General features: G+C 38.7%; 1 protein-coding gene across 1 annotated transcript in view; it reads left to right on the forward strand.

Annotated features, from left to right (window-relative positions):
• Positions 1-22,024, forward strand: part of APP (amyloid beta precursor protein) — a 198,856-nt gene that overhangs the window by 23,312 nt on the left and 153,520 nt on the right. The window contains exons 6-7 of the mRNA XM_019662036.1: positions 2,273-2,292; positions 8,025-8,032. Of these exons, the coding sequence (XP_019517581.1) occupies positions 2,273-2,292; positions 8,025-8,032 (28 nt within the window). The remainder of the gene's footprint in view (positions 1-2,272; positions 2,293-8,024; positions 8,033-22,024) is intronic.

Genomic DNA, 22,024 nt, shown 5'->3' on the forward strand with positions numbered 1-22,024 from the left:
TGTGAAAAGGAACAAGAAATGTGTAAGATGTCTTCAGATCCAAATATGAAATCAGAAGATTTTATGAAAATGCTATGATTAACTGTCAAAATATTTATTTTTATTATGATGAACTGTGTGTTATGCCGCATGGAGGGAAACTTCATCCTGAGTAGCCTCACTTCACAGGCACAAATATTGAGAGCCAGTGAGATTGAAACTCTTCCTGTAACTCACACAGCTTGTTAGTGGTAGAATCGGGACCAGCGTCCAAGATCTTTTGATTCTTAATCTAGTGTACAAAGTATTAACACAAAGTTGGCTTTGAGCAAATATCCACCTGATTTACAAAACCAAATCATAAAGAAAAGGCTGTGAGTTAGAAGCAATAAATAACACTTGTAAAAACTCAACAACAGATGTTGTGTTTATAAAGGAGACAACCGTGACCCTGGAACAAGATAAATCTCTATGCGGTAATATTTTTCATATTAGCGGTTGTAATAGGCAACAGTCTGATGTGTTACTTGCTGCTTGAACAAAGAATGACTGTTTAGCATAAGCATAAGTGTCTTCTAAACTCTCTGGTTGTATCCAAACATGTCCTTTAGACAAAAGAGATTAACTGAAGTTAATTCTCAGAAAGGTGCTACCTAAAAACAAAATCAAAATTGTCTTAAACATGAAGCATATTAAAATTCACAACAGAGCTTGAAGAGAGAAAAACGCCTGTTATGTCTAGCGTGCAATTTTCCTGACCTTTCTGTCAGATGTAGGATCCAATGTTGCCCTGGATTCTTTTTGTCTAATCCATGTATTTGCCCGGGCATACTTGCTGTACAATATCTTGCATTCCTTACCTCGATGGAGAAAAGGGTATTATTATGTTGCTATTGCCATTTTCTTCCCATGGAGTGATTTCCCTTGAGAGTGAGTTGACTTTCTTTCTCATTTCACCCTTTGCTTTTTGATTGTGCCTCTAGACCCAGCGTATAAGATCTATCTTAACCATATGAGCATTTTATTAATTATTCCATGTGGGATTCAAGCATATCATTAGCATTACTCAAGGAGAATATTTTCTTTGCAAAAATTTGAACCGTTTTCCATTTGAATGACCACTCTTCATGGTGTCATAGATCCAGTATTGAAATGGACACCCTTCTGTGCTTACCTCTGTCCAGTATAGGCAAGGTGCATTATGTAAGATAAATTACTGTTGATTTATGGGGTGCAAAGTCGGGTTAATGTTCAGATTAACCCAAAAGAATTAGAAGTTGAAGAATTACTATCTTAAATGTCATTTTATTTCATTTTATATATATATATATATATATATATATATATATATATATATATATATATATATATATATATATAAAAGTAATAATGACCACGAAACTATTCAGATATGGTCAGATGAGAAATTGAAGGTATTCAGGTCATCTTAACTTTGAATTATATGTTTTAATGAAATTTTAGGAACAAGCATACCTTGTTTTCTGGTGGCTGCTTTTGTGTGAATTAGATGCACTTTCTTAATCTTCTTTACTGTGAAAAGGGTGTATTTGGGTATTCTGACAGATATTGTACCAGAGTAGTTTTTTGGATTTATGCCGAACAGCAGTTCTCTTGAGGCACTCATACAGCAGAACAGTGTTCAAGAATGTTACATAAGCCTTCACCTAATTTTAAGAATGGGGGTGGGGATAGGAGAATATTTTTATTGTAGTCTTTCAGGATCTTGTAAATGCCCTGATGTGCCCGCACAGTAATCCAGTGTGATAGTGCCTCTACCTATGGCTCTTCCGGTCTCCATGGATCTCTACGCTCTGTGGGTCCCACCACTTAGGAAGTCCTAGGAGACACCTGTGCTGGGGTTTCACATACAAACCATGGGAATGATGCTTGATGAGCCTGGCTTCTACACACCACAGGGATACAACTTCTTGAATGTTCTGTGTTTTTAAAGTTGTCTGTGTCGTGCTCTCGTAAGGAATGATCAGAAATCCTGGACATTTCTTCCATCAGGGATAGCTAATCACCAGATTTTTATGTTGTCTTCCACGTGGGACCTTTGAATATTCCAAATTAGTCATACTTCAAAACCAGTATATAGAGCCTGATTCTCAGCTCTGTAAAAGAAAATAGGCATGGAAAAGAAATCGTACCAGTGTTTATCTCCAAACAGTGGGATTACAGGTGATTTTGATTTTCCTTAAGCATATTTCTACTAATTTCTATAACAAACAAGTAGCTTTGGTCATCAGAAAAAGATGGACTGTGTAATTAGTATGTAAAAATTCCGTATTCGTCATCTGATAGTGATAGTTGAAAAACAAGTCAAAACGCTTGAAAGGGCACATAGAATGCTCGTTGTTTTTATCTGTTGGTAGTTGTGCCTTATGAGCTTTATACAGTAAGAATAACCTCTTATGGGAGAATATATTTTATTTTTAAAAACATTAAAAGAAAACGTCACCAGTCTTATTTTCAACCAAATGTAAGCAGCATTAATCATCACGAATTTTTCAGAAAGATCCTGAGTCTTGCTCGTTTTTGTTTTTCTTTTCAAAATTTGCACCTGGGAGCTACATTGGTTTCAGAGTGGATTGTTGAATGGGAAGAAATTGCATTTCTCTTACTTCGATTCCTTCTGGGTGGGGAAAGACTGAAAGTGAAGCTCCCTTCCACTTGGTTAAGCAGGAAAACCTATAGAAATTACTTCCTTCCAGGTGGGTCCTCCATCAAGACCCCAGTGAGTAAACCTCCTTCCACCTTCTCCCAGCTTCCCGTTGGCCCCAATTAATTGTCTTCAGCTTGACTTGCTTTCTAAATTTGAAAAGATTTTTTTTTTCCATAAATCTAATTTTGAAAAGAAAACTTTAGTGGTTTTTGTTTGGCTCCAATTCCAGTTTAGTTTCATCTTTTCATTTTAATTATTGTACCTGCTATTATATGTCTTCTTTCTGGGACTTTTAACAACGTGTGTGTTGTCTGGGATAAGAGTTATGATGGCATGAATGATTTACTTAGTTAATTGTTTAATTTTGTCTTTTTTTTTTTTTTTTTTGTACAAAATGACATAGTGATTAGACATTTATATACCTAACAAAGTGATAACTCCAATAAGTCTATTTGAAAATTTGCTGTTATGCCATATGGGTGTTCCCTGTTGTCAGAGTTTTATTAAAATACAAAATTCATCTATACAGGTCCCAGATGATAGGCANTGTCTTCTTTCTGGGACTTTTAACAACGTGTGTGTTGTCTGGGATAAGAGTTATGATGGCATGAATGATTTACTTAGTTAATTGTTTAATTTTGTTTTTTTTTTTTTTTTTTTTTTTTTTTTGCTGGAGATAGATTCAAGAGTCATTAAGTAATATGAGTCATTTTGAAGAAAAACAACACTTTTTGAAAATTTGCTGTTATGCCATATGGGTGTTCCCTGTTGTCAGAGTTTTATTAAAATACAAAATTCATCTATACAGGTCCCAGATGATAGGCATAAAAAAAGGAATCTCAGTTTACTTGATATTACAATGTTCCAGTGCTCCTCAGTAACATTATACACTGAAAAGTGAATAGTGAGATTAATGGGCATCTCATTTGTAGAACATGCTAAGAATTGCAATGCTGTGCTTAAAAAAAATCTGCCTGATTACAAAAGCAATACATGCTCATTGTAGGATGTTTAGAAAATGTAACCACTACCAAGAAACAACCCAAATCATTTGGCTTCCTTTCTGCCTATATTTTTCCACATATTTTTGTTTTTATTATTTTAACGTTATGGTATATAATTCTTATTTCCTATTGTGACCTACTTTTTTTTCCACCTAACATTTTTATAATAGTTTATTTATGAAATTAAACATTCTTGGAAAACACAGTTTTTAAATTAGTATTACACCAGACACTATAATGTGTTTATCTCTTATTTTTGGTTATTTACACAGTTTCCTTTATTTCGTTGTGGTCGTGGTTATTGTGGGGGCTAAAAATAATACCACTCCTCCCACCTTCTAAGTTCTTCTAGCTGGGCTAATAATCAAATTACCAGAGACAGATGAACAGGAGGAAATCAAATTGTAATGCATGCACATGGGGAACTCACATAACCATGAAAATTCAAAAGACATTGAGGTTAAATTGGGCATATACGTGTATGTCATTTTGGACGAAACAGAAAAGGTGGGTGGATTTCAAAACAGCGAATGGGTGATTCACGATAGTTGAAGAGTGGACCATATGTGGCAGGTAAATTTTTGCTAGGCAACTCAGAAACAGTGAGACAAGGGGTAATCTAGTAAACAGGCCCCTGTTTGATGCCCTGCCATCCACCCTTCTCAAATCAAATTATGTTTCTAAGGTGAACTTCCTGATTTCCTTCCTGGAGTAGGTCTTTCTGAATCTCTTAGGCAGGAAAGGGGGGAGGGTCAAATATTCTTTCTGAGTCTTTTCTTAATAACCAGCTTAAAAATCCGTATCCCAAAAGGCAAAACTTTTGGTCCCCTTCATTATAAATGATGCTATGATAAACATCATGGTAGACACCTTTGCATTCATTTCTTTTTTTATAACCATTTATTAGCTGCAAATCTTCTAGTTGCTTTAATAAAATAAATGCGCTACTTATTTACATATGAAAACATAGAGGACATTTTTAGTACTGACTTGTGATCCTTACACGATACATCCTTGTAGATGTATCTGTAAACTTACTGACTTGTAAGTTTACAGATACATCTATATTTAACTATGTTTTTTTATTATTGATAATGAGTAAAAAAAACCCCATAATTTCTAATATTTGTTAGTAATGAAGGGACTATTTAAAATAACTTTTTTTCTCTAAAATTTCATCTTGGGAAATGATTGACTGTTCACAGAGAAATAAATGCTATGAAATGACTGATAACTTATTCATTGTGTCAGTTTTGATTGACTACCTATGTGTGCGACCGTGGAGATAGGTGAAACATGCTCCCCCCTCTTTCAGCCTGTAGTGTAGGAGTGGGCAAGGAGAAATTCTAGCTGAGGAATTTAAGGAAAACTTAGCAGGAAGTAGCATCTGAGCCAAGGTTTCAAGGACTGGGGCAAGAAAGGAGACTGTCTAAATTTTAGGTATTTAGACAAAGGGTGAGCATGGTCCTGAAGGTATGACCTTGAAGGATATGTATGGAACCTGGTTCATTGTTTTCAGAAAGAAGAGGTCATTGGTCAGAATAGGGTAGTAGTGTTTAAAAAGTATTGCTGTTTTTATTGATAACAGACACTATTTTATTTTGAATTTAAATTTATATCTTAATTTATATCTTATTCTCAGGCTGGTATTGAATATATATCTCTTTTGTGTGTACCCATGGTCCTTAACTTTTGCTATTTGGCAACTAACGTTAGAATTTTTGAGGGTCGGTCTTTTTTTATGCTAATAATTCAATCATTAAAAAAGGTGAGTAGAAATTCAGGAATTACTGCTGTTCTGGTTATTCATGTTTTGCCATTTTTATATGAAATACCATCACTGTTTGAGTTGGACAACTGATTGTATATGTATAGTGGCTTTCACCAAGAGAAACAAATACAAAAATTTTAAAAATTGAGATTATTATAGGCTATTTATCCAAGTGAGTTATGGCCTCCATATTTACTGTTACCTGAACTCATGAAAAGCACATGTAACTTAGATTTCATTCCACATGGTCACACTGTCATCCGCTTTATTAACAAAAGTTGGAAATGCCTTTAGGTTTAATAACATATCAGCTGAATGCAATGAATACACATTAATTTTCAATCTTGGAAATCATTAGCTTGCTGTTTTAACATCAGTTTAATATGAAGACATAACGTGCAGCTAACCTCAAGCTGTGTCTTTTGTCTTGGACTTTTCTCTTTTCCTGATGTAAATGATCATAAGTGAGTATGGTGGGGAATCAAGAAAGTAATTGACTTTCATCAAAGTTCCTGTTTTAGTCTGGCAACTTCTATGCACCTTTTTCGGGTGATATGTTACTGGCCATTACTTCCTACAGATTTTGCCTTTTGTCTTTAGAACTAAATTCTCATCATGCTATCTTTCCAAAACAAGGAACACACTTGAGATCCTGTCTTGATTTTGTTTATAGTTCTAGTTAGTAAATAATTTTCCAATGGGCTATAGTAGATAATTCAGTTTGTGTATGATGAAAGCTGTGCAACATTTTTGGGGATTTAGGGCTTTGAGTTTTATGCCACATGAATAATTATAACCAGATGAAGAATATAAAATGTAAGGGAAAAATGTACATTTGTATAGACAACTGTTAATACGGTTCTTGGGGCAGACGAGCGGCTTAAACCCCACATAAAAAATGCAATTCACTGAATTAACTTGGGCTTTTGTCATGAAACCCTTGTTGTCATTATATTTTAATTAGTGAACTACATTTAAGAAGTTATTGTAAATAACATGTAAAATATATTAGGCATATTTTAATACCATCACATAATACAGGAAATTTTTGATATGTTTCTTTCTTTGGAAAAAAACTAAGAAAAAGTTTTTTGGGGACTTAAAATTTTTCACTTTTACTATTTTGATTTAGGTACAGCATATCCTTATATATATATTTTTAAAGATTGTATTAGGGAATTGGCGAAGGGAAACAGTGTTGGGGAATTGGGGAAGGGGAACAGCCAAGTTGTTGTCCTTCAATCTTAGTTGTAGAGGGTGCAACTAGGTCAGCTCCAAGTCCAGTCGCCATCCAGCCACCCATCAGCAGCTCGCAGCCGCTCAGCTCAAGGTGCCATGTTCAATCTTAGTTGCGGGTGGGCATAGCCCACCATCCTGTGCAGGAGTCAAACCTGCAACCTTGTTGTTAGGAGCATGTGCTCTCACCAGCTGAGCCATCCTGTCACCTGTTGGCAGCTCAGCGGCAGCTCAGCTCAGGCGCAGCTCACTGGCCCATGTGGGAATCAATCTGGCTACCCTATTGCTCAGAGCTTGTGCTCTTAATTAACTGAGCCACTCGGACAACCCCAGCATATCCTTATAATACCAGCAGATAATACTTAATAAAGTGAAACTGTTTATTATGAAGCAAAGAGTTAATTATTTAAGAATACTGAAGTTAGGGAAAATAATTTTTCTCAAGTCAGTACATTTCAAAAAGAATAATTTACTTAATAAAAGGATTGACTAAAATGCACTGAGGAAAAAAGGATGCACAAAAAAACATCATGAATGTAAGAAGTGTCATAAAGATGACACTGAATCTAAAGCATAACTTAAGTTGTATTTCAATTTCAATATCAAAGGATGTTATGAAATGTTCACGTTTTAGTATTTGATGCAGAACAGCCTCGATATTGCTTTTACTGTCAAGTCTAGAGATAAATTCTGTTCCCCTTCTTCTAACACAGCAGTCACTGAGAGACTTCATTAAACTTTCCCTCTCTTCCAGTTCCCTTGATAAACTTCAGTTCTTGCTGGTGACGTGTCCCAGGAGTCTGGGGTGTTTTTTGTTTTGTTTTGTTTTTGTTTTTGTTGTTGTTTTGTTTTTCCTGTCAGATGAGTCTCAGGCTTTAGCTTTGAAGCCCAAGGGTGAAGGGAAGTCCCACGGCAACAGCTGTGCAGCAGCCTGGAGAGCAGCCAGTCCAGATTAGAGGAGAACCGTGCGGGTCCCAGGAGGACCGTCTCCAGGAAATAAATGGCTCTGATGCATTATTACCTGATGGCTTTGCCTGTACTTAGGCTGACTGTAGAGTGCTCTTGCAGAATTTGGGAAAGGTGCAGTGATTATGGATGCGTAGAAAAGGAAGCAAATTTTAGAATGAGGCAAGTACTAACTTTAGGGGGAAAAAAGTTACAAGATAAAAAGAAATACTCCGTCATTGCCCAGGTCTGAGCAATATTGGCCTAGTCATGATGCAAATACCAGATACACAATAAAATTATACTGGACCAATGGTGGGAAGGGGAGGGAAGGAGGCGGGGTGAAATGTGAAATTTTATTTTCCATACTAGGAAGACCTAAAGTGGAAAAATCAAGGAATAGCTGTTTAAGTTTAGGAATGTGGTGCTATATACAGAAGAGACAGCTAAATGAGATAGCAATGAATGATTTTTATTACCTCTTCTTGCTGCGGAGAAATTTATCAGGTCTTTAGAAAAAAGTTGAATTTAAGGCTTCCAGGCATTTTTTTTTTAATCTAGAAAATTTCTTTTAAAATTGAATTTGCAAGTCCAATTGCTGCTGAAGGGGTGTCCTTATTGAGCTGGATAAAGCTAAACTGTGATTTAATAGAGCTGAGCTTTCTGTGTATTATAGATCGACTTTACATGATATTTGCTTTTTCTTCAGGATAATTTCTGACTATACGTATACAAAGTTACCGTTGTACCTATTTCACAAAATTGAGGGCAGAGTTTCACTCTTTTCAATGTTGCAGAGGTTTGTAGTTCTGATGTTTGTTCCTCTGGGAACATGCTAATCTTCTTTTGCTAATTTAGTGAGAGGTGTTTGTTCAGGGACCCACACTCAACATGATTAAAACGAGGCTCCTCTAACCACATATCTGTTTAAATTTCCAGCCCTAATTAATAATCCACTTTATCACCAGATGGTAAGTAAGATGTGGGATTGATGTAAGACTAGGAGTGGGAAGATGGTAGTGTGAGCTGCAGCGTACGGTGGAAGCTTCTTCAAAGAGACACATGATACGGATCCTAAGACATACAGAGAAAATGAAAAGATATGAATTAGAAAGTACGTATGGGATGACCCGGGGACAGTGGTTCGTACTGGTACATAATGTTGGAAAATTAAAATAGAACTAGCATGATTGATTATGTAAATTTAGAGTAGTATTAGAATCACATTTTTTATTTGGAAGGACTTAAATTCACTTGTTTCTTTTATGTGGTGTCCAGAAAAATAACTGAATGTGTTCAGTATGGTTTTCTTTTTCTTTTTTTTTTTTTTTTTAAAGATTTTTATTGGGGAATTGGGGGGGGAACAGTGCTGGGGAATTGGGGGAAGGGGAACAGACAAGTTGCTGTCGTTTTGTTCTTCAATCTAGTTGTGGAGGACGCTGCTTCACTGGCCCAAGTTGGCACCATCATTGCACTCTTCTCTGGAGAGGCAGATCAGTCGCCGGCTTCTGGACGGCCGCTCACTGCGGCTGCTGGCCGCTCACGCTGGCTGCTGGCTACACACGGTAGCCCATGGCAATCCACTGCCACAGGGACTGCAGCCCACGCCGTCGCCGGCGACTCAGGGCAGCCCAGCTCCAGGTTGAGCTGTTGTTCAGCATCTTAGCTGTAGAGGGCAGTGTCACTGGCCCTCATATGTGGGATCCGAACCGGGGCCCTCTGGCATCCCAAGCGAGTTCTTAACCATCGCGCCACTCGGCCGGCCCTGGTTTTATTTTTCATGAACATGTCACTAATGTGCTAAAATCAAATTTAAGACATACGTACCCACTTTCTTCGTCCTTGTTACAGGGTATTTTCTGTGTATGAGGATAAATCCTTTCATTGTGGCATTTCTTTTCATAGATGGTACAGCTGGATTAGAGAAAAGAACTGCATATACTCTGGAGTAACATTTCCATAAACTGTAGTAACCTGGCAATATAGCTCCTCATCATCTTTGAATTTTAATAGCAAACCCTTAAGAGGGTAATAGGTTGGCAGGAAGTTTTACAATTAGTGGGTCTGAGGGCCTGAGGAGGGGAGAAAATAATTGGAGCGCTGTACTGGGATTAAACAGGACATGGTGTTGAACACCAAGAATGCTTTCCTGCAGTGCCTGGAATATTGGATTTTTTTTTTTTTTTGCCCGAAAAGTAAGATCTGTGAAAATTGGGACTTTTGTTTCATTCACTGAAATATCCCCAGAGCTTTGAGGCTGTCATGGCACGTAGTAGATACTTAGTAAGTGCGTGTCGAATGAATGAATGGAGGCCTTAGCTGAATATTGTAAAAAGGAAGGAAAATTAAAAGAAGGAATAGCCTAAATAGTAGGAAGACAAAGGTCATAAAGCAGCAATTTCACGTCCCTAAAAGCATCTCTGAATGCCATAAATGGCATTTGTGTATGCCAGTATCGATCAAGAGAGGGAGGGCAGATTTCACTTAACAACCAAGAAGCAACAGGAATCTCGATTAGGAAGAAATCCAGGGTGTTTTGGATCTGGATAAAAGAAAATTAAACTCTTTTCTCTAGGAAATAGGATCTAACCAACCATACATGTGTGTGTCTAGTTTAAAGCCGGTATATACCAGAGGCATCTGTATTTAGAGGTAAAACATACCATTTGATTAGTTTATTATAGTTTCATTATCCTTAGCTTTTAATTCTAATGATAAAGGATTGTTTTCACAGGCATTCCCTTCTAAATATTATTTATAGTGGTAATGGAGTTTAGAAACTTACTTCAGATTCTTATGTTGTACCTTATGCATTAGGGTAATATTTATGTAGCTAACCATTAATTCCTGTCATATTTAAATGCCTTTATTAAATGATAAGATGAATGTGGTGTTCACTAGGTGCTTGATGAGTAGGTTTTACTCTTATTCTAGAGGTTTAAATCTTTTTAGGGCATTCAGTTTGGGGGCCATCCTATTGATTTATTGATGAGGTACATGTATTGGCAAAAATGTCACCCAGTTGGAGCCCCCTCCATCTTCCCCTTCAGTGTTCACTTCTTTGCCAGAACACGGTACCGTCTTGTTTTTCTTTATTTCTCAAAGGTTTGCCTGTCACTGAAGACCCCTTCTTGATTGTGTGGTATCTTTATCAGCTCTGGGTTAGGGAATTCTTATGAGGAGGACATATGACTCTTTCTTCTTTATTGAAATCTTGGAATTAATTGTCAGACAGAGGCTTATGATATTCAGTATTCTCTAAGCATATTTTATATAATAGGCTCATGTTCAGTACGCCTAGACATTCTGTTTTGCCATTTAAATAATTTGAGCTCATTTTTCTTTTCCACCTTTGTCCTAGTCAAAATTCTCAACTGAGTCTAGACTCATGGGTGCCAATACACATATTTTCTTCAGTACGTTCTGTGACCTCATTGTATCTCATCTCTGGCATCATCAAGACCTTTGGTCAGTAGACCCTGTATTTCATTTTACATGTAATTTTTAGCCTCCTCATATTTCTCTGTGCCTCAGAGACCCGTTGACACTCACATCAGTCACTTGACCCTTAACTTCCACTGTTGCTCTACCCATTCACAGCTGTGCTTCTTGACATGGTAGTCAGCCATTCCTATTTTATCTTTCTCACCTCCAGCTCTCTGCACAGCCAGCTGCGATCAGACATCCATCCCTTCAGCTCCAATGACTGAGCTCTTTGCTACATTGTCAAATCCATCGGACATGTTTCTGTCTTCCTTAACTTCTCAGTGCTCTCTGAGCCTGCTGACCACTGCCTTCTCCCCACACCATAATCACACTGCTGCTTCTGTTTTTCTCTCTGCTGACTCTCATGAAACATCTGGAATTGCCATGTAATGGCATGAGTGGGAAGGGTGTCAGGTCACATGAGGGAAATGGCCTTTTGCTTCTTTTCACGGGGAGAGAGGCAGACATGCCTTCCTTTTGGGCGACCTTGAGGAAACACTTCATCAAACCATTAAATGGGTCACCTTCAGCTTACATAATGAACATCCCATGGCCTGATAGCCTGATTGCATTATTAGAAAGTCTGTTTTTGGCCAGAAAAATAGCAAATCACACTTTTTCTTAGATGATTCCGATAGCCAGGTATTCTTACCAAAAATCAAAGCCTTTCCTCAGCATTTTCCCCAAATTACAGTATTTCTAGGTTAACACAACTGAGTCCCTAAGTATAGTTTTCCTCTAATCTACATTTAGGTCATCTTGATAATTCGGGGTAAAAGACAGAAACTGTATTATTTGGAATGGGAGGCTACTCTAGAATTACCCCCTGTAATGATAAGCCTTAATCACACGCAATTTCCTCATTTATATATGTTAAATCTAAAATAAGAGTGTGCCTTCTGCAAACACTTTTTGTGTGCCTTCTATGGGCAACAGGGCCTTAACTTTTGAAAAACTAGTTGGGATTTAGTTTTATTTAAAGGCTCATCTAATGCATGCCTGGGATTCTTAGTCTTCAAAATATTTGCTCCCTGGAAAGGTCAGCTGAAGATGGAGTTTGTTCAGTGAATTTGGTAGGCACTTAGGTTAATGGGATGGGCATTGGCAGAGCCCCCTGCTTTCTGGGGGGGGGGCAGGAAATGAGGGCGGAGCTTACTTTGTTCAGAGAGGAAGGACCACTCTTAAGATGCTTGCAGCCTAAATGCACCTTATTTGGACGCCTTTTGTTTTATTGATGAAGAGAATTGTAAACTGCAGCATCCATAAATGCACTGTAGCTTGTAGTGACACATTTGAATGCTTTTGCATCTAAACAAATACATTCACTCTTTGCCTGGTGTGGAAAATTTGAAGGACCCTTGTGCTCTGCCGGAAAGGAACAGACGTTTTCATTATAAAATCCAGTCAAGCAGAAAAGTAGCAAAGTGAACAGAAATTTTCATTGACATCCATGATTGAAGTTGCAGTGATAAAAGAAAATTACTAGGTTCAAGAGTAGCTGTGTTTTCATTCTGTTGTATGACACGGGATTTTGTCAATACAGAAATAGTTTTAATACGTATTGAGGAAGGCTCTGAACAGACTTCAGATTTTCCTAGGGTTTTAAAGTTATCTTTAAACAGATTTCCAATATCTTCTTTATTATCAAGTCCATTATTTATTATAATGTGGGCTTTCTGTTTCATTACTACAGAGAGATTCACAGTAATTTCTTAGCTTTGACTTGTGGCTATCAGCAAGTGTAGACAGATAACTCAGTTGGGTCTGACCTAGAAGCCACCCTACCACACCAGATTAGAAAAGTGGGATCAGAATTTTCTGGAGGGAATTTGCTACTAAATAGTTTGTGGTAGTACCTTTTGGAAGCCTTAATGTAGTAATTTCCTGCCCCAAATCCCCTTCCTTAGAAGTCCAGAAATTTAATTCTTTCAGCTCTCTCAGGAGTGGTAACCCCTGGCAAGTTGGTTTACAATAATGAAACTAAGCTCCGTTTACAAATTTGAGTGGCAATTTCTAAGTCCACAGTGGAGTGGTAACAGGGAGAGCGCCTCATTTAGCTGGGATCCCTCCCCATTGAAAAGATAACATAGTTTTTGAAACACAACTCAAAGTGGAGCTGGTTAATTTCTAAAACATTTTTATTGAAGAGCTTGATGAATTGTGGATACGCATTATATTTTTTATTCTATTAGATATTGTGTCCCTCTTCCTAGATAATGTTGCAGGTACAATGACAGAACTCGAATCCTTTTTTCTGTTGTAACAAAGCTTTAGGAATGGAGAGCGATGTTTTAATACCAGTAAAAGGTTGTGCTGAATTCCAAATACCATATCAAAATGATCTCCTGGCTGGCTAGCTCTTTTGTTAAATACCGTGATGTAGTTTTGTCTTTTTCATTCTCTGACAACTTCCTTTTGCCTTACATAGTTTTGCATCTTTTTAGGATACGAATTCTTTTTTCCTGAGAAGTTTTAAGCTGGAAACCCCCTGAAATACAGAATCACATTTATTCCTCTGATTTTTAGGAGACAACGCCATTGTCTCCTGAGCTAGACATTTCTAGTCTAGGCTGTGCACGAGAGAATCCAGGAACGACATTTAATAAGCTCTCAGAGTGCACAGGGTGGCAGCTGGGGATCAGGAGAGGGGTTGGCTGCAACAGCTGCGTCTGGGCATCATGAGCAGGGCATGGTAGCTCGTTATAAGCACAGGAAATGGAATGAAGGTGGTGAGACCACTTCTGCCAACCTCGCGAGTGAGGTTGTAGGGTATGTAGGGTCATGATAAGTAGTTGTAGTCGATGAAAAGGAGAGGGGAGAGCTAGAAGGTACAGTTTCTTCTCAGGAAGTGGTTTACTGGACTTCAGAATTTCAGAACATGTCTACATGTGACATGATCTGAGTGAGGTCCAACTTCAGGAGTATGGATAGTTTTGAGTGGAGCCGCGGTATCGCTTACGGGGATGGGGACATGCATGAGTGATAGGTATTTATTGAGAAAATAAAAGCAGAGCCCAGTGGGAAAGGGGATCTGGGTTTGACAACCAATTGGAATTTGGGGCTCCCCCAAAATGGTGACTGTTGGTTCTTTTCCTTCACTTGGCTTCCACATAAGATAGATTTGTGACCCAAGGAGCAATTGCTTATTGTTCTTTAGGTACAGTTCCAGGATTTGCTGGTCAGTGGGCTCTTAATTCTTATCTAGTATGTTTGCTAAAAACAATACTTTCTTAAGTGTGTGTCCAGTCCAGCAAAGGAGTGGAAATATCAACTGCCAGCTCAACACTGAGGGAAGAGGCGGGTGTTAAATCCTTCGGCGTGGGTGATGTAGCCGAGTGAGAAAGTAAGCGCAGAGGGTAGAGGGTAGTCTTACTTTATAATCAAAATGATTAAAAGATAAGTCAGTGAGAGGGCAAGAACGATTCGTTTAAGACCGAGAGTGCGTGGGAGAACAAGTGTCATCTCAGTTGGTGGAAAACTAGAGGAGAAGACTGAATTTAAGGAAGGCAGTGACCTCATTGACTATAGTTTCTGTGCGTACTTTCCATGAACCCTGTGACTATTTTGTGACTACCAGTTTGTATTTCTTAATGCCTTCACCTTTTTCACCCTCCTTCTCCCTTTTTCTCCTCACTGGCAACTGTCAGTTTGTTCTCTGTATCTTTGAGTCTGTTTCTGTTTTGTTCATTTATTTTGTTTCAAGTCCACATATAATAAGTAAAATCTATGTCTAGTGCCAGGTGGGTACCAGACTAATGGAGATCATGGCATTAATTACATAAATGTCTAACCACTATGCTGTATACCTGAAACTCATATAAAATAATATGGAATGTCAACTGTAACTGAAAAAAATAAATATGTAATTTTTTTTAAAAAAAGGAAGAAAGTGTTAATGGCAGAGGGAACAGTGAACATGAGGGCTGAGAAGAGACTAATGCTTTTGTTGCTATTGACCTTGAAAGAAGAGTTGCAAAAGATTGTTGGAGCAAGGTTAGATGGTAATGAGTTGGAGAGAACAGTTAGGAGCTTGCAAGTGGAGATCCACAACTCTCTTGAGACGTTTATCTGTGAAAGTGCCTCTTCCTTCCTTGATGATAGCCTACCTCACACATGGGGTTCTGGGTCTAATATGTGGAAATAGACCTGCTGTGAATTTTTACTCCTCTGTATAATTTATGGCTTTGGTAATAACTGGTGGTTCTCTTGCCTCACTGTGCATCAGCCTTGATGGGTATTTTGTTAGCAATTATGTGGCTTTTTAAAAGCCCCATGCATAACCCTCATTAATTGGCGTCTTTAAATTCTATCAAGTTATGAATTTTTTAATAACTCAGAAAGAAAGAAAAACTGTTAAAAGGAAGCAGCCAGTGAGGATACTGACATTTCCAAGAGACAAAAGAGAGAATTTAGGATGATAGCCCTACCATATCTGCCTTTCAGCTCATCTCAGAATGTCGAAGACTGAACTAGGCTAAAGACAAGTAGGTGTAGGTCTAAAGGAGACCTTCCTTAAATTTCCGCATCCAAATTAATCACACACCTGTAAATACAAATTGTAATATGAGATCTGCAAATAGAGAAATGGGGGAAGAAGGGCTGTTTGAAAGCCAGTGCTATTCCTCTCAATGATTACAATGGATGGTGTTCTGATAGCAGATAGAACTGTGCATACAATCTCCTCAGGGTATTCAAACGTGCTATCGATTTCTCTGTGTAGGCCTGCATCTTTGGATTCAAACTTCCCCCCATAACCTTGTCCATATTCAACTCTCCTCTCCTTGAAAGATATTCCTGATCTTTAAAATTTGATATTAAGCTAGTGCTGCCCAATGGCGGCCTCTTGCTCACCACCCAAGCACTTGACATGTAGCTAGTCCAAACTCACGTGCTGTAACTATAAAATACACTCCAGAGAGCAAAGAGTTGGTCTGGAGGGGAAAAGAATCTCGACTCTCTCAGCAGTAATTTTTTTACATTGATTATAGGTTGCAATGATAAAATTTAGGACATACTGGGTTAAGGAAATTATATTACTAAAATTCATTTTACCCATTTCCTTTCACTTTTTTAATGGGGCTGCTAGAAATTTAAGACTACCTCTGTGCTCTTGGGGTGGGGACTCTCTGTGTCAGCTCTCTTTTATCCTTCATGGATGTGGGTACGGAGTGTTCAGCAACACCAAGTGATAGCAGAAATGACCTCTTAAAATTAAACCACAAGGTGTTCCGTTTTCATCTGTAGTCTGGTCCCTCATCCTGTATGAACCTCTGTGGCCAGAAGGCATTGTTAGCCTCACCTTTTCATATACAGAAATCACTACATTCTCCTGAGTCATTCATTGCCTTGTTTTCTCCCCTCTGGCTTCAAATCCTTTCTATGCCCCCCCCCCTCCTTTTTTTTTTTCTTTTTAAACCTTCAATGATTAAAGAAAGGAAAAGACAAAACAGGACCAACTTGGCTCTTAGGGATGTGTGAAAAGGCCTCCATCCTTACGGTGGTGCCAAAGTGACAAATACGCGGGACAGGGCACAGGTTTATGGAAGGAAGGCATGAAAGGTTTGATTTTAATTTTTAAAAAGTGCAAGCCATATGAAGTACTTAGATTTGTCAAATTCATCAGGACAGAGAGTAGAAAGAATGCTGGTGGCCAGGGGATCAGAGGAGAGGGAAATGGGATTGTTTAATGGGTTGAGAGTTTCAGTTTTGCAAGATGAAAAGAGACAGGTTGCACAACTGTGTGAATGTGCTTAACGCTGCTGACCTGTACAGTTCAAAATGGTTAAGATGGTAAATGCTATTATGTGTTGTTTACCACAAAAGAAAAAGACAAGCCATCTAAAAAGTGTTTCATAATGCAATAATCTGTAACTTAAAACAAAACAAAACAAAACAAAAAAACAGTAATGCTAGTTATAGGGGATTATCCTAAGTAGACCCTTGCTACCTGTAGGAACAGTTGAATGGAGTCGCTTGGGAGTTTGTTAGAAAGGCAGCATCGGTCCCACCTTACACGTGTCCAATCAAAGACTGCGTTTTAACAAGATCCCTGGGTGATTCGAGTACATGTTAAAGCTTGAGAAGCCCTGCTCTGAACATCATCTCTCGAAGTGTGGTCCATAACCCACCTGAATCAGAGTCCCCCGGGGGAGGTCTGTTTTCAGGCCCATCCCAGCACACTTAGATCAGGTCCCCGGCTGGGGCTGGAGGGAGGAGGGGTCTCCAGTCCGATGAAGCATCCCAGGTGACTCTGAAGCACACTGAAGTCTGAGAACCCCCTGAGCTGGGAAGATTTAACAATCATTATTTTCATAATTACACCTTGCCACTGATCTTGGAACCATTACAAATAGGGGTAACAAAAAAGGTCCACTATTGATAAAAGCAAGAATATGAGTAATAATGCAATAAAAAAGAGGCAATACTAAAGGCACCTAGAACTTAACTGATCTTGTGTTGGTTAGTGAGGAAGCCACGATTCAGAATTTGTGGACTATTGTAACACTTTCCTGGGGCACCGAGCCTTACAGTGGACCAGTCTGGCTTTGTTATCGGCCATGCGGAAATCCTTAACAGGCCTGAGATGCCTCATTTGTCAAAAGGGAATTGAATGCTATGGATGGCTATGTTTACATTTCTAAGGCAAGGTTAAACTTGGAAAGCAAAGAATTTCCTTTAGTATCAATCAATGTATGCGTGATGATTCTGAAATTCTTGAAGTTTTTAAAAGAATTTCAATGCCACACATCACACAAATTAGGGTAAGAGACTTGCCAACAAAATCTAAAACCAAGCTTTGTCTAGTTATTATAGATGCCAGAGAAGAGAAGCCCAAGTTATGAGTATGCTCTTTTTAACCCTAGTTCTTTTCAACTACAATAATTTCATGGACATCCTTTTGAAGGCCAGCATATTGATGTGGATGCAAATAGTGGTGTCCTTATTTCATGAAATTTTATATGGAGGCTTCAGCATTTTTTAAAGTAGACTTTACTTTTTTTAAGTTTTAGATTTACAGAAAAATTGAGAGGATAGTGCAGAGAGTTCCCATATACTCCCCCACTGAGTTTCCCGTTATTCGCATCTTATGTTCATATGGTACATTTAGAAGGAAGGCCACAGAGGAAAAGCACCCTTTTCATCATCTCATATCAAGGGCACATATTATCCATGTGATATATCAGTGTTGATGTTGACCTTGACCACCCAGCTGGGGTCAGCGTCAGGTTTCTCCACTGCAGACGTTACACTTTTTACCCCATTCATACTGTACCCCCTGGAAGGAAGTCACTGCATAGCCCATAGCAAGGGGGTGGGCAGTTAACCTTCACCTCCCCTAAGCAGAGGATCTACAGAAACTATTTAGAATTCTTCTGCACAGGAGGTTTGTCTCTTTTCCACCAATTTATTTATGTACTTATTCAATCATTTGGGTTTATGGGTGTTTACTTTATACTTTGAGTTATAACCCAATACTGCTTTATGTCCGAGGCGGCTCAAATTCAAGTATTCCAGCTTTGGCCATTGGGAGCTCTTTCCGTTGGTCCCTGTGCTCATTTGACGTAACTCCTCCACCCCCACCCCCCTTCTTAACAAGATGCTCCGGACTCATCTTGTATATTTTTCTGCCCCAGTCATCCTACAATCAGCTACTTCTCTACGGAGCCCTGATTCCTTTTATTGGAGAATAATATTGAAAGCTGAGACCTGGACTCCAGGCGTGCTCCTTTCTACTGGAATGCCTTTGCCCTTAGGCCCTCTCGGCTGACAGCATGAGGCAATATATTTGTGTACACTCATGCTGTATTATACATTCAGCATTCTGTAGCTAATTATCTGTATCAATATTAAGCCAAATATGAGTTCATCTTGTCTCCAACTCTCGTGTTTCACCCCCTGCATCGTTTTACCTTCTTTCCTTGCTTATCTGTAAATTCCCACTTGAACAGTGAGTGGGAAGCCTGGCTCCCACCCTCGACCATTCATTTACTTAATTGTCCAATTTCCATACATTTGCAAGCAGTATCAGAACTAACTCATTCCTGTGTGAGGCTTTTTAAAAGCTGTAAAATTGCTAACAAACGTTTACTTTGGTCCTATCTAGATAGATAGATGATAGAGAGATAGAGATAGACAGACAGATGATAGATAGATAGATAGATAGATAGATAGATAGATAGATAGATGATAGATAGATAGATAGATAGATCTAAATATATATAGTGCAAAGGAGATATAGATATATAGATAGATATAGATATAGCTATAGCTATAACTATAGATATCTCCTTTGCACTATTTATATTATTTTAAGACCTGTTATTCAGAGCCTTGGTCAATCAGTATTTATGCCTTGTACTCAACCTGCCATTTACATATGTATGTACGTGAGGCTGGACTCCATTCTCTTTAATAAATGAGAGAGGATTTAAGTGAAACTTAGTTTTTGCTTCTTTTGCCTTTACTTTATCTTGATCCCCTTAGTTCCTGTCATTTGGCAAATAGTTCTGATCTTAAGAATGCCATCTGTCAGTTTTCACTGTTATCCAGTAATAGTTACTGTGAAATGTTGATGATACACCAGTCACGTCTTAAAACAACTCATTCACCCTCACATCCTCTTTGAGAACCCAGTAACTACCCACCCACTCTCTGAAGCAAAAACATAACTTTTATCACACACAAAGTTTGTTGAGAAATATTTTGACCGTTTCTGTAAGTATTCTTTCCATCTCTGAAGCTCAAATTCCCAGAAAAATTTTCCAGCCTATTTATTAACATGTGGAAGTTACAAAATATTAATATGTAATTAGCAAATTCAAGGAAAAAAAAGGTTTGTGAAATAAGACTCAGAAGTAGTAAGATAAAAGATCGCCTGAGTAAACATTTGCCTAAAGTTCTCAATTCGGTATGCACGTATGTAGTAGTATATATTAATAAGCACATAATCTGTGAAACTGTGTTGGTTGATGAATGGATACAAAGGATCAAAGATGATAATAATTTATTCAACACCTTTGTTATAGGCACTGAGTCAAGTGCTTTATGAATATTAACTCATTTAATTCTCCCAACTCCACCATTTACAGTGTTTGTGGCCTCAGTTGATTTTATAACTTCTCGGTCTCACACTCTTCTCTTACAAAGTGAGATCATCATATAATAGCTGGCCCAGTGTGTGGTTCTGAGCACACTGTGAAATGATGCACACCAGGTATCTAAGGCATTGCCAGGCCCAGAGTCCAGAATTATCGAAACTATCCACATCTGATCTTCGAGAGCCAGAGCTGGTCCATGGAGCATAACACAATGAAGGAAACTGAAGCTTTGCTATTTTTCAGTAATTCCATTGCTAGAACATTCTGACCCCCTGCTCCCTCCTCCACCCCGCTTCCTGAATCTCCTTTAACTCTTGAGAGACAAGGAAGATAGGACACACCTAACCCAAAGACCTCAAACATTTCTAGCCAACACCCTTTTAATCCTTGTGAATTCATAGAAACCATGTTTATTCATCTGAGATCTCTGTGCCTTAAAGAACCTATGCATGGTTCTAGAACCTTCTCATCAGTTTATTCAGTACCACTCTGGTTCTCATGACTTTACAGTCTCAGTGGTGAGAAATTTTGCTCTTTCTTTTCTTTTTTTCTTTTTCAGTTGAGCCATCCTGCCACCTGTTGGCAGCTCAGCGGCAGCTCAGCTCGGGCCGGGCATCGAACCACTGTTGCTCGGAGCTCTCACTCTTGAGCGAGCTGTTAACCCACTGAGCCACTCGGCCGGCCCTTGCTCTTTCTTTTGCCACCCTTTCCCCTTCCATTTCTCCTGTGTGTGGATTCATGGTTCCTTTGGCTTTAGTTGTAGGGCCTTATACTCTTATTTCTACCTCCCTCCTGGCATCGTCTGTCCTTTGAAAAAGCAACACAAGGAAATTAAAAACCACATTCCTATCTTTGAATGTTTCTAGTGTGGGAGACTCTGCTACTTGCCTGGTTAATATTCGTTTCCACTTCTTCCTTTCTAAAAGAATCCCACATTTTCTGTGCACAGTGACAGTGGGCTCAGCCGAAATTGCTTTGGGGTATTCCCTTGCAGCTCAGTGTGAGGTCAGATAACATGGTAATGGCATATGGGATGTAGATGATGGGGATACCGTGCCTCCAATGTGAAACAGCAAAGCTTCATGAGGGTCAGAACCCAAGCAAAACACCTTCAAGAGGTGTGTCCCTCTTGTATCCTGCCTGGAACTGGGACATGAAGTCTTAAGTTTCTGTGGTCATTTCATGAGCACAGAACAGGAGGACAGAAGCCAACTTGCTAATGATGGCAGCACAGAAAGATAGGAATAGCCTGGTCCCCGAGAGCATCACTGAGTATCTGCAGCCACCCAGTCTCAGCGCCAGACTTCTTATGGGAGAGAAAGCATCCATGTGTTCTATTCTCTACAGCAGAATGCATTCCCAACTGGTTTATATGGCTTGCTAGCTAACTTAAGTCTAGTTTTATTCTCAAAACAACTGCATTATAGGTTATAACATTAAAGTACTTCCTAATCTAAAAGTGAACCTACTTTAAAAAAACAACAAAGGGAATTGCCAAATAAACCATTTTGACTAAAGTTTAAATGACAGTGAATTGAGTTACCATTCAGGCCAGGTCCACTGCCAGTTGGCATTGTGGGTAAGCCACTGACCTGGGCTCTTCTTCTTCCATCTGCAAAAGGAGGTAATTGGAGCTGGACGGTTCTCTCAGAACCACCAAAGAGCCATTGGATTGAGGCCTGCAGAGGCCCAACTGAATTTGAAATCATTGTTGACCTTGCCAAGACTTTTTAGTCAAGAAGCCAAACGCATATCTTGTTCATTAGCTTTGAAAATTTTCTTTCAGTTGGAGAGTGACAGAGAGAGAGAGAGAGAGAGA

Source organism: Hipposideros armiger, unplaced genomic scaffold (assembly GCF_001890085.2).
Source record: "Hipposideros armiger isolate ML-2016 unplaced genomic scaffold, ASM189008v1 scaffold_363, whole genome shotgun sequence".
Lineage (NCBI taxonomy): Eukaryota > Metazoa > Chordata > Mammalia > Chiroptera > Hipposideridae > Hipposideros > Hipposideros armiger.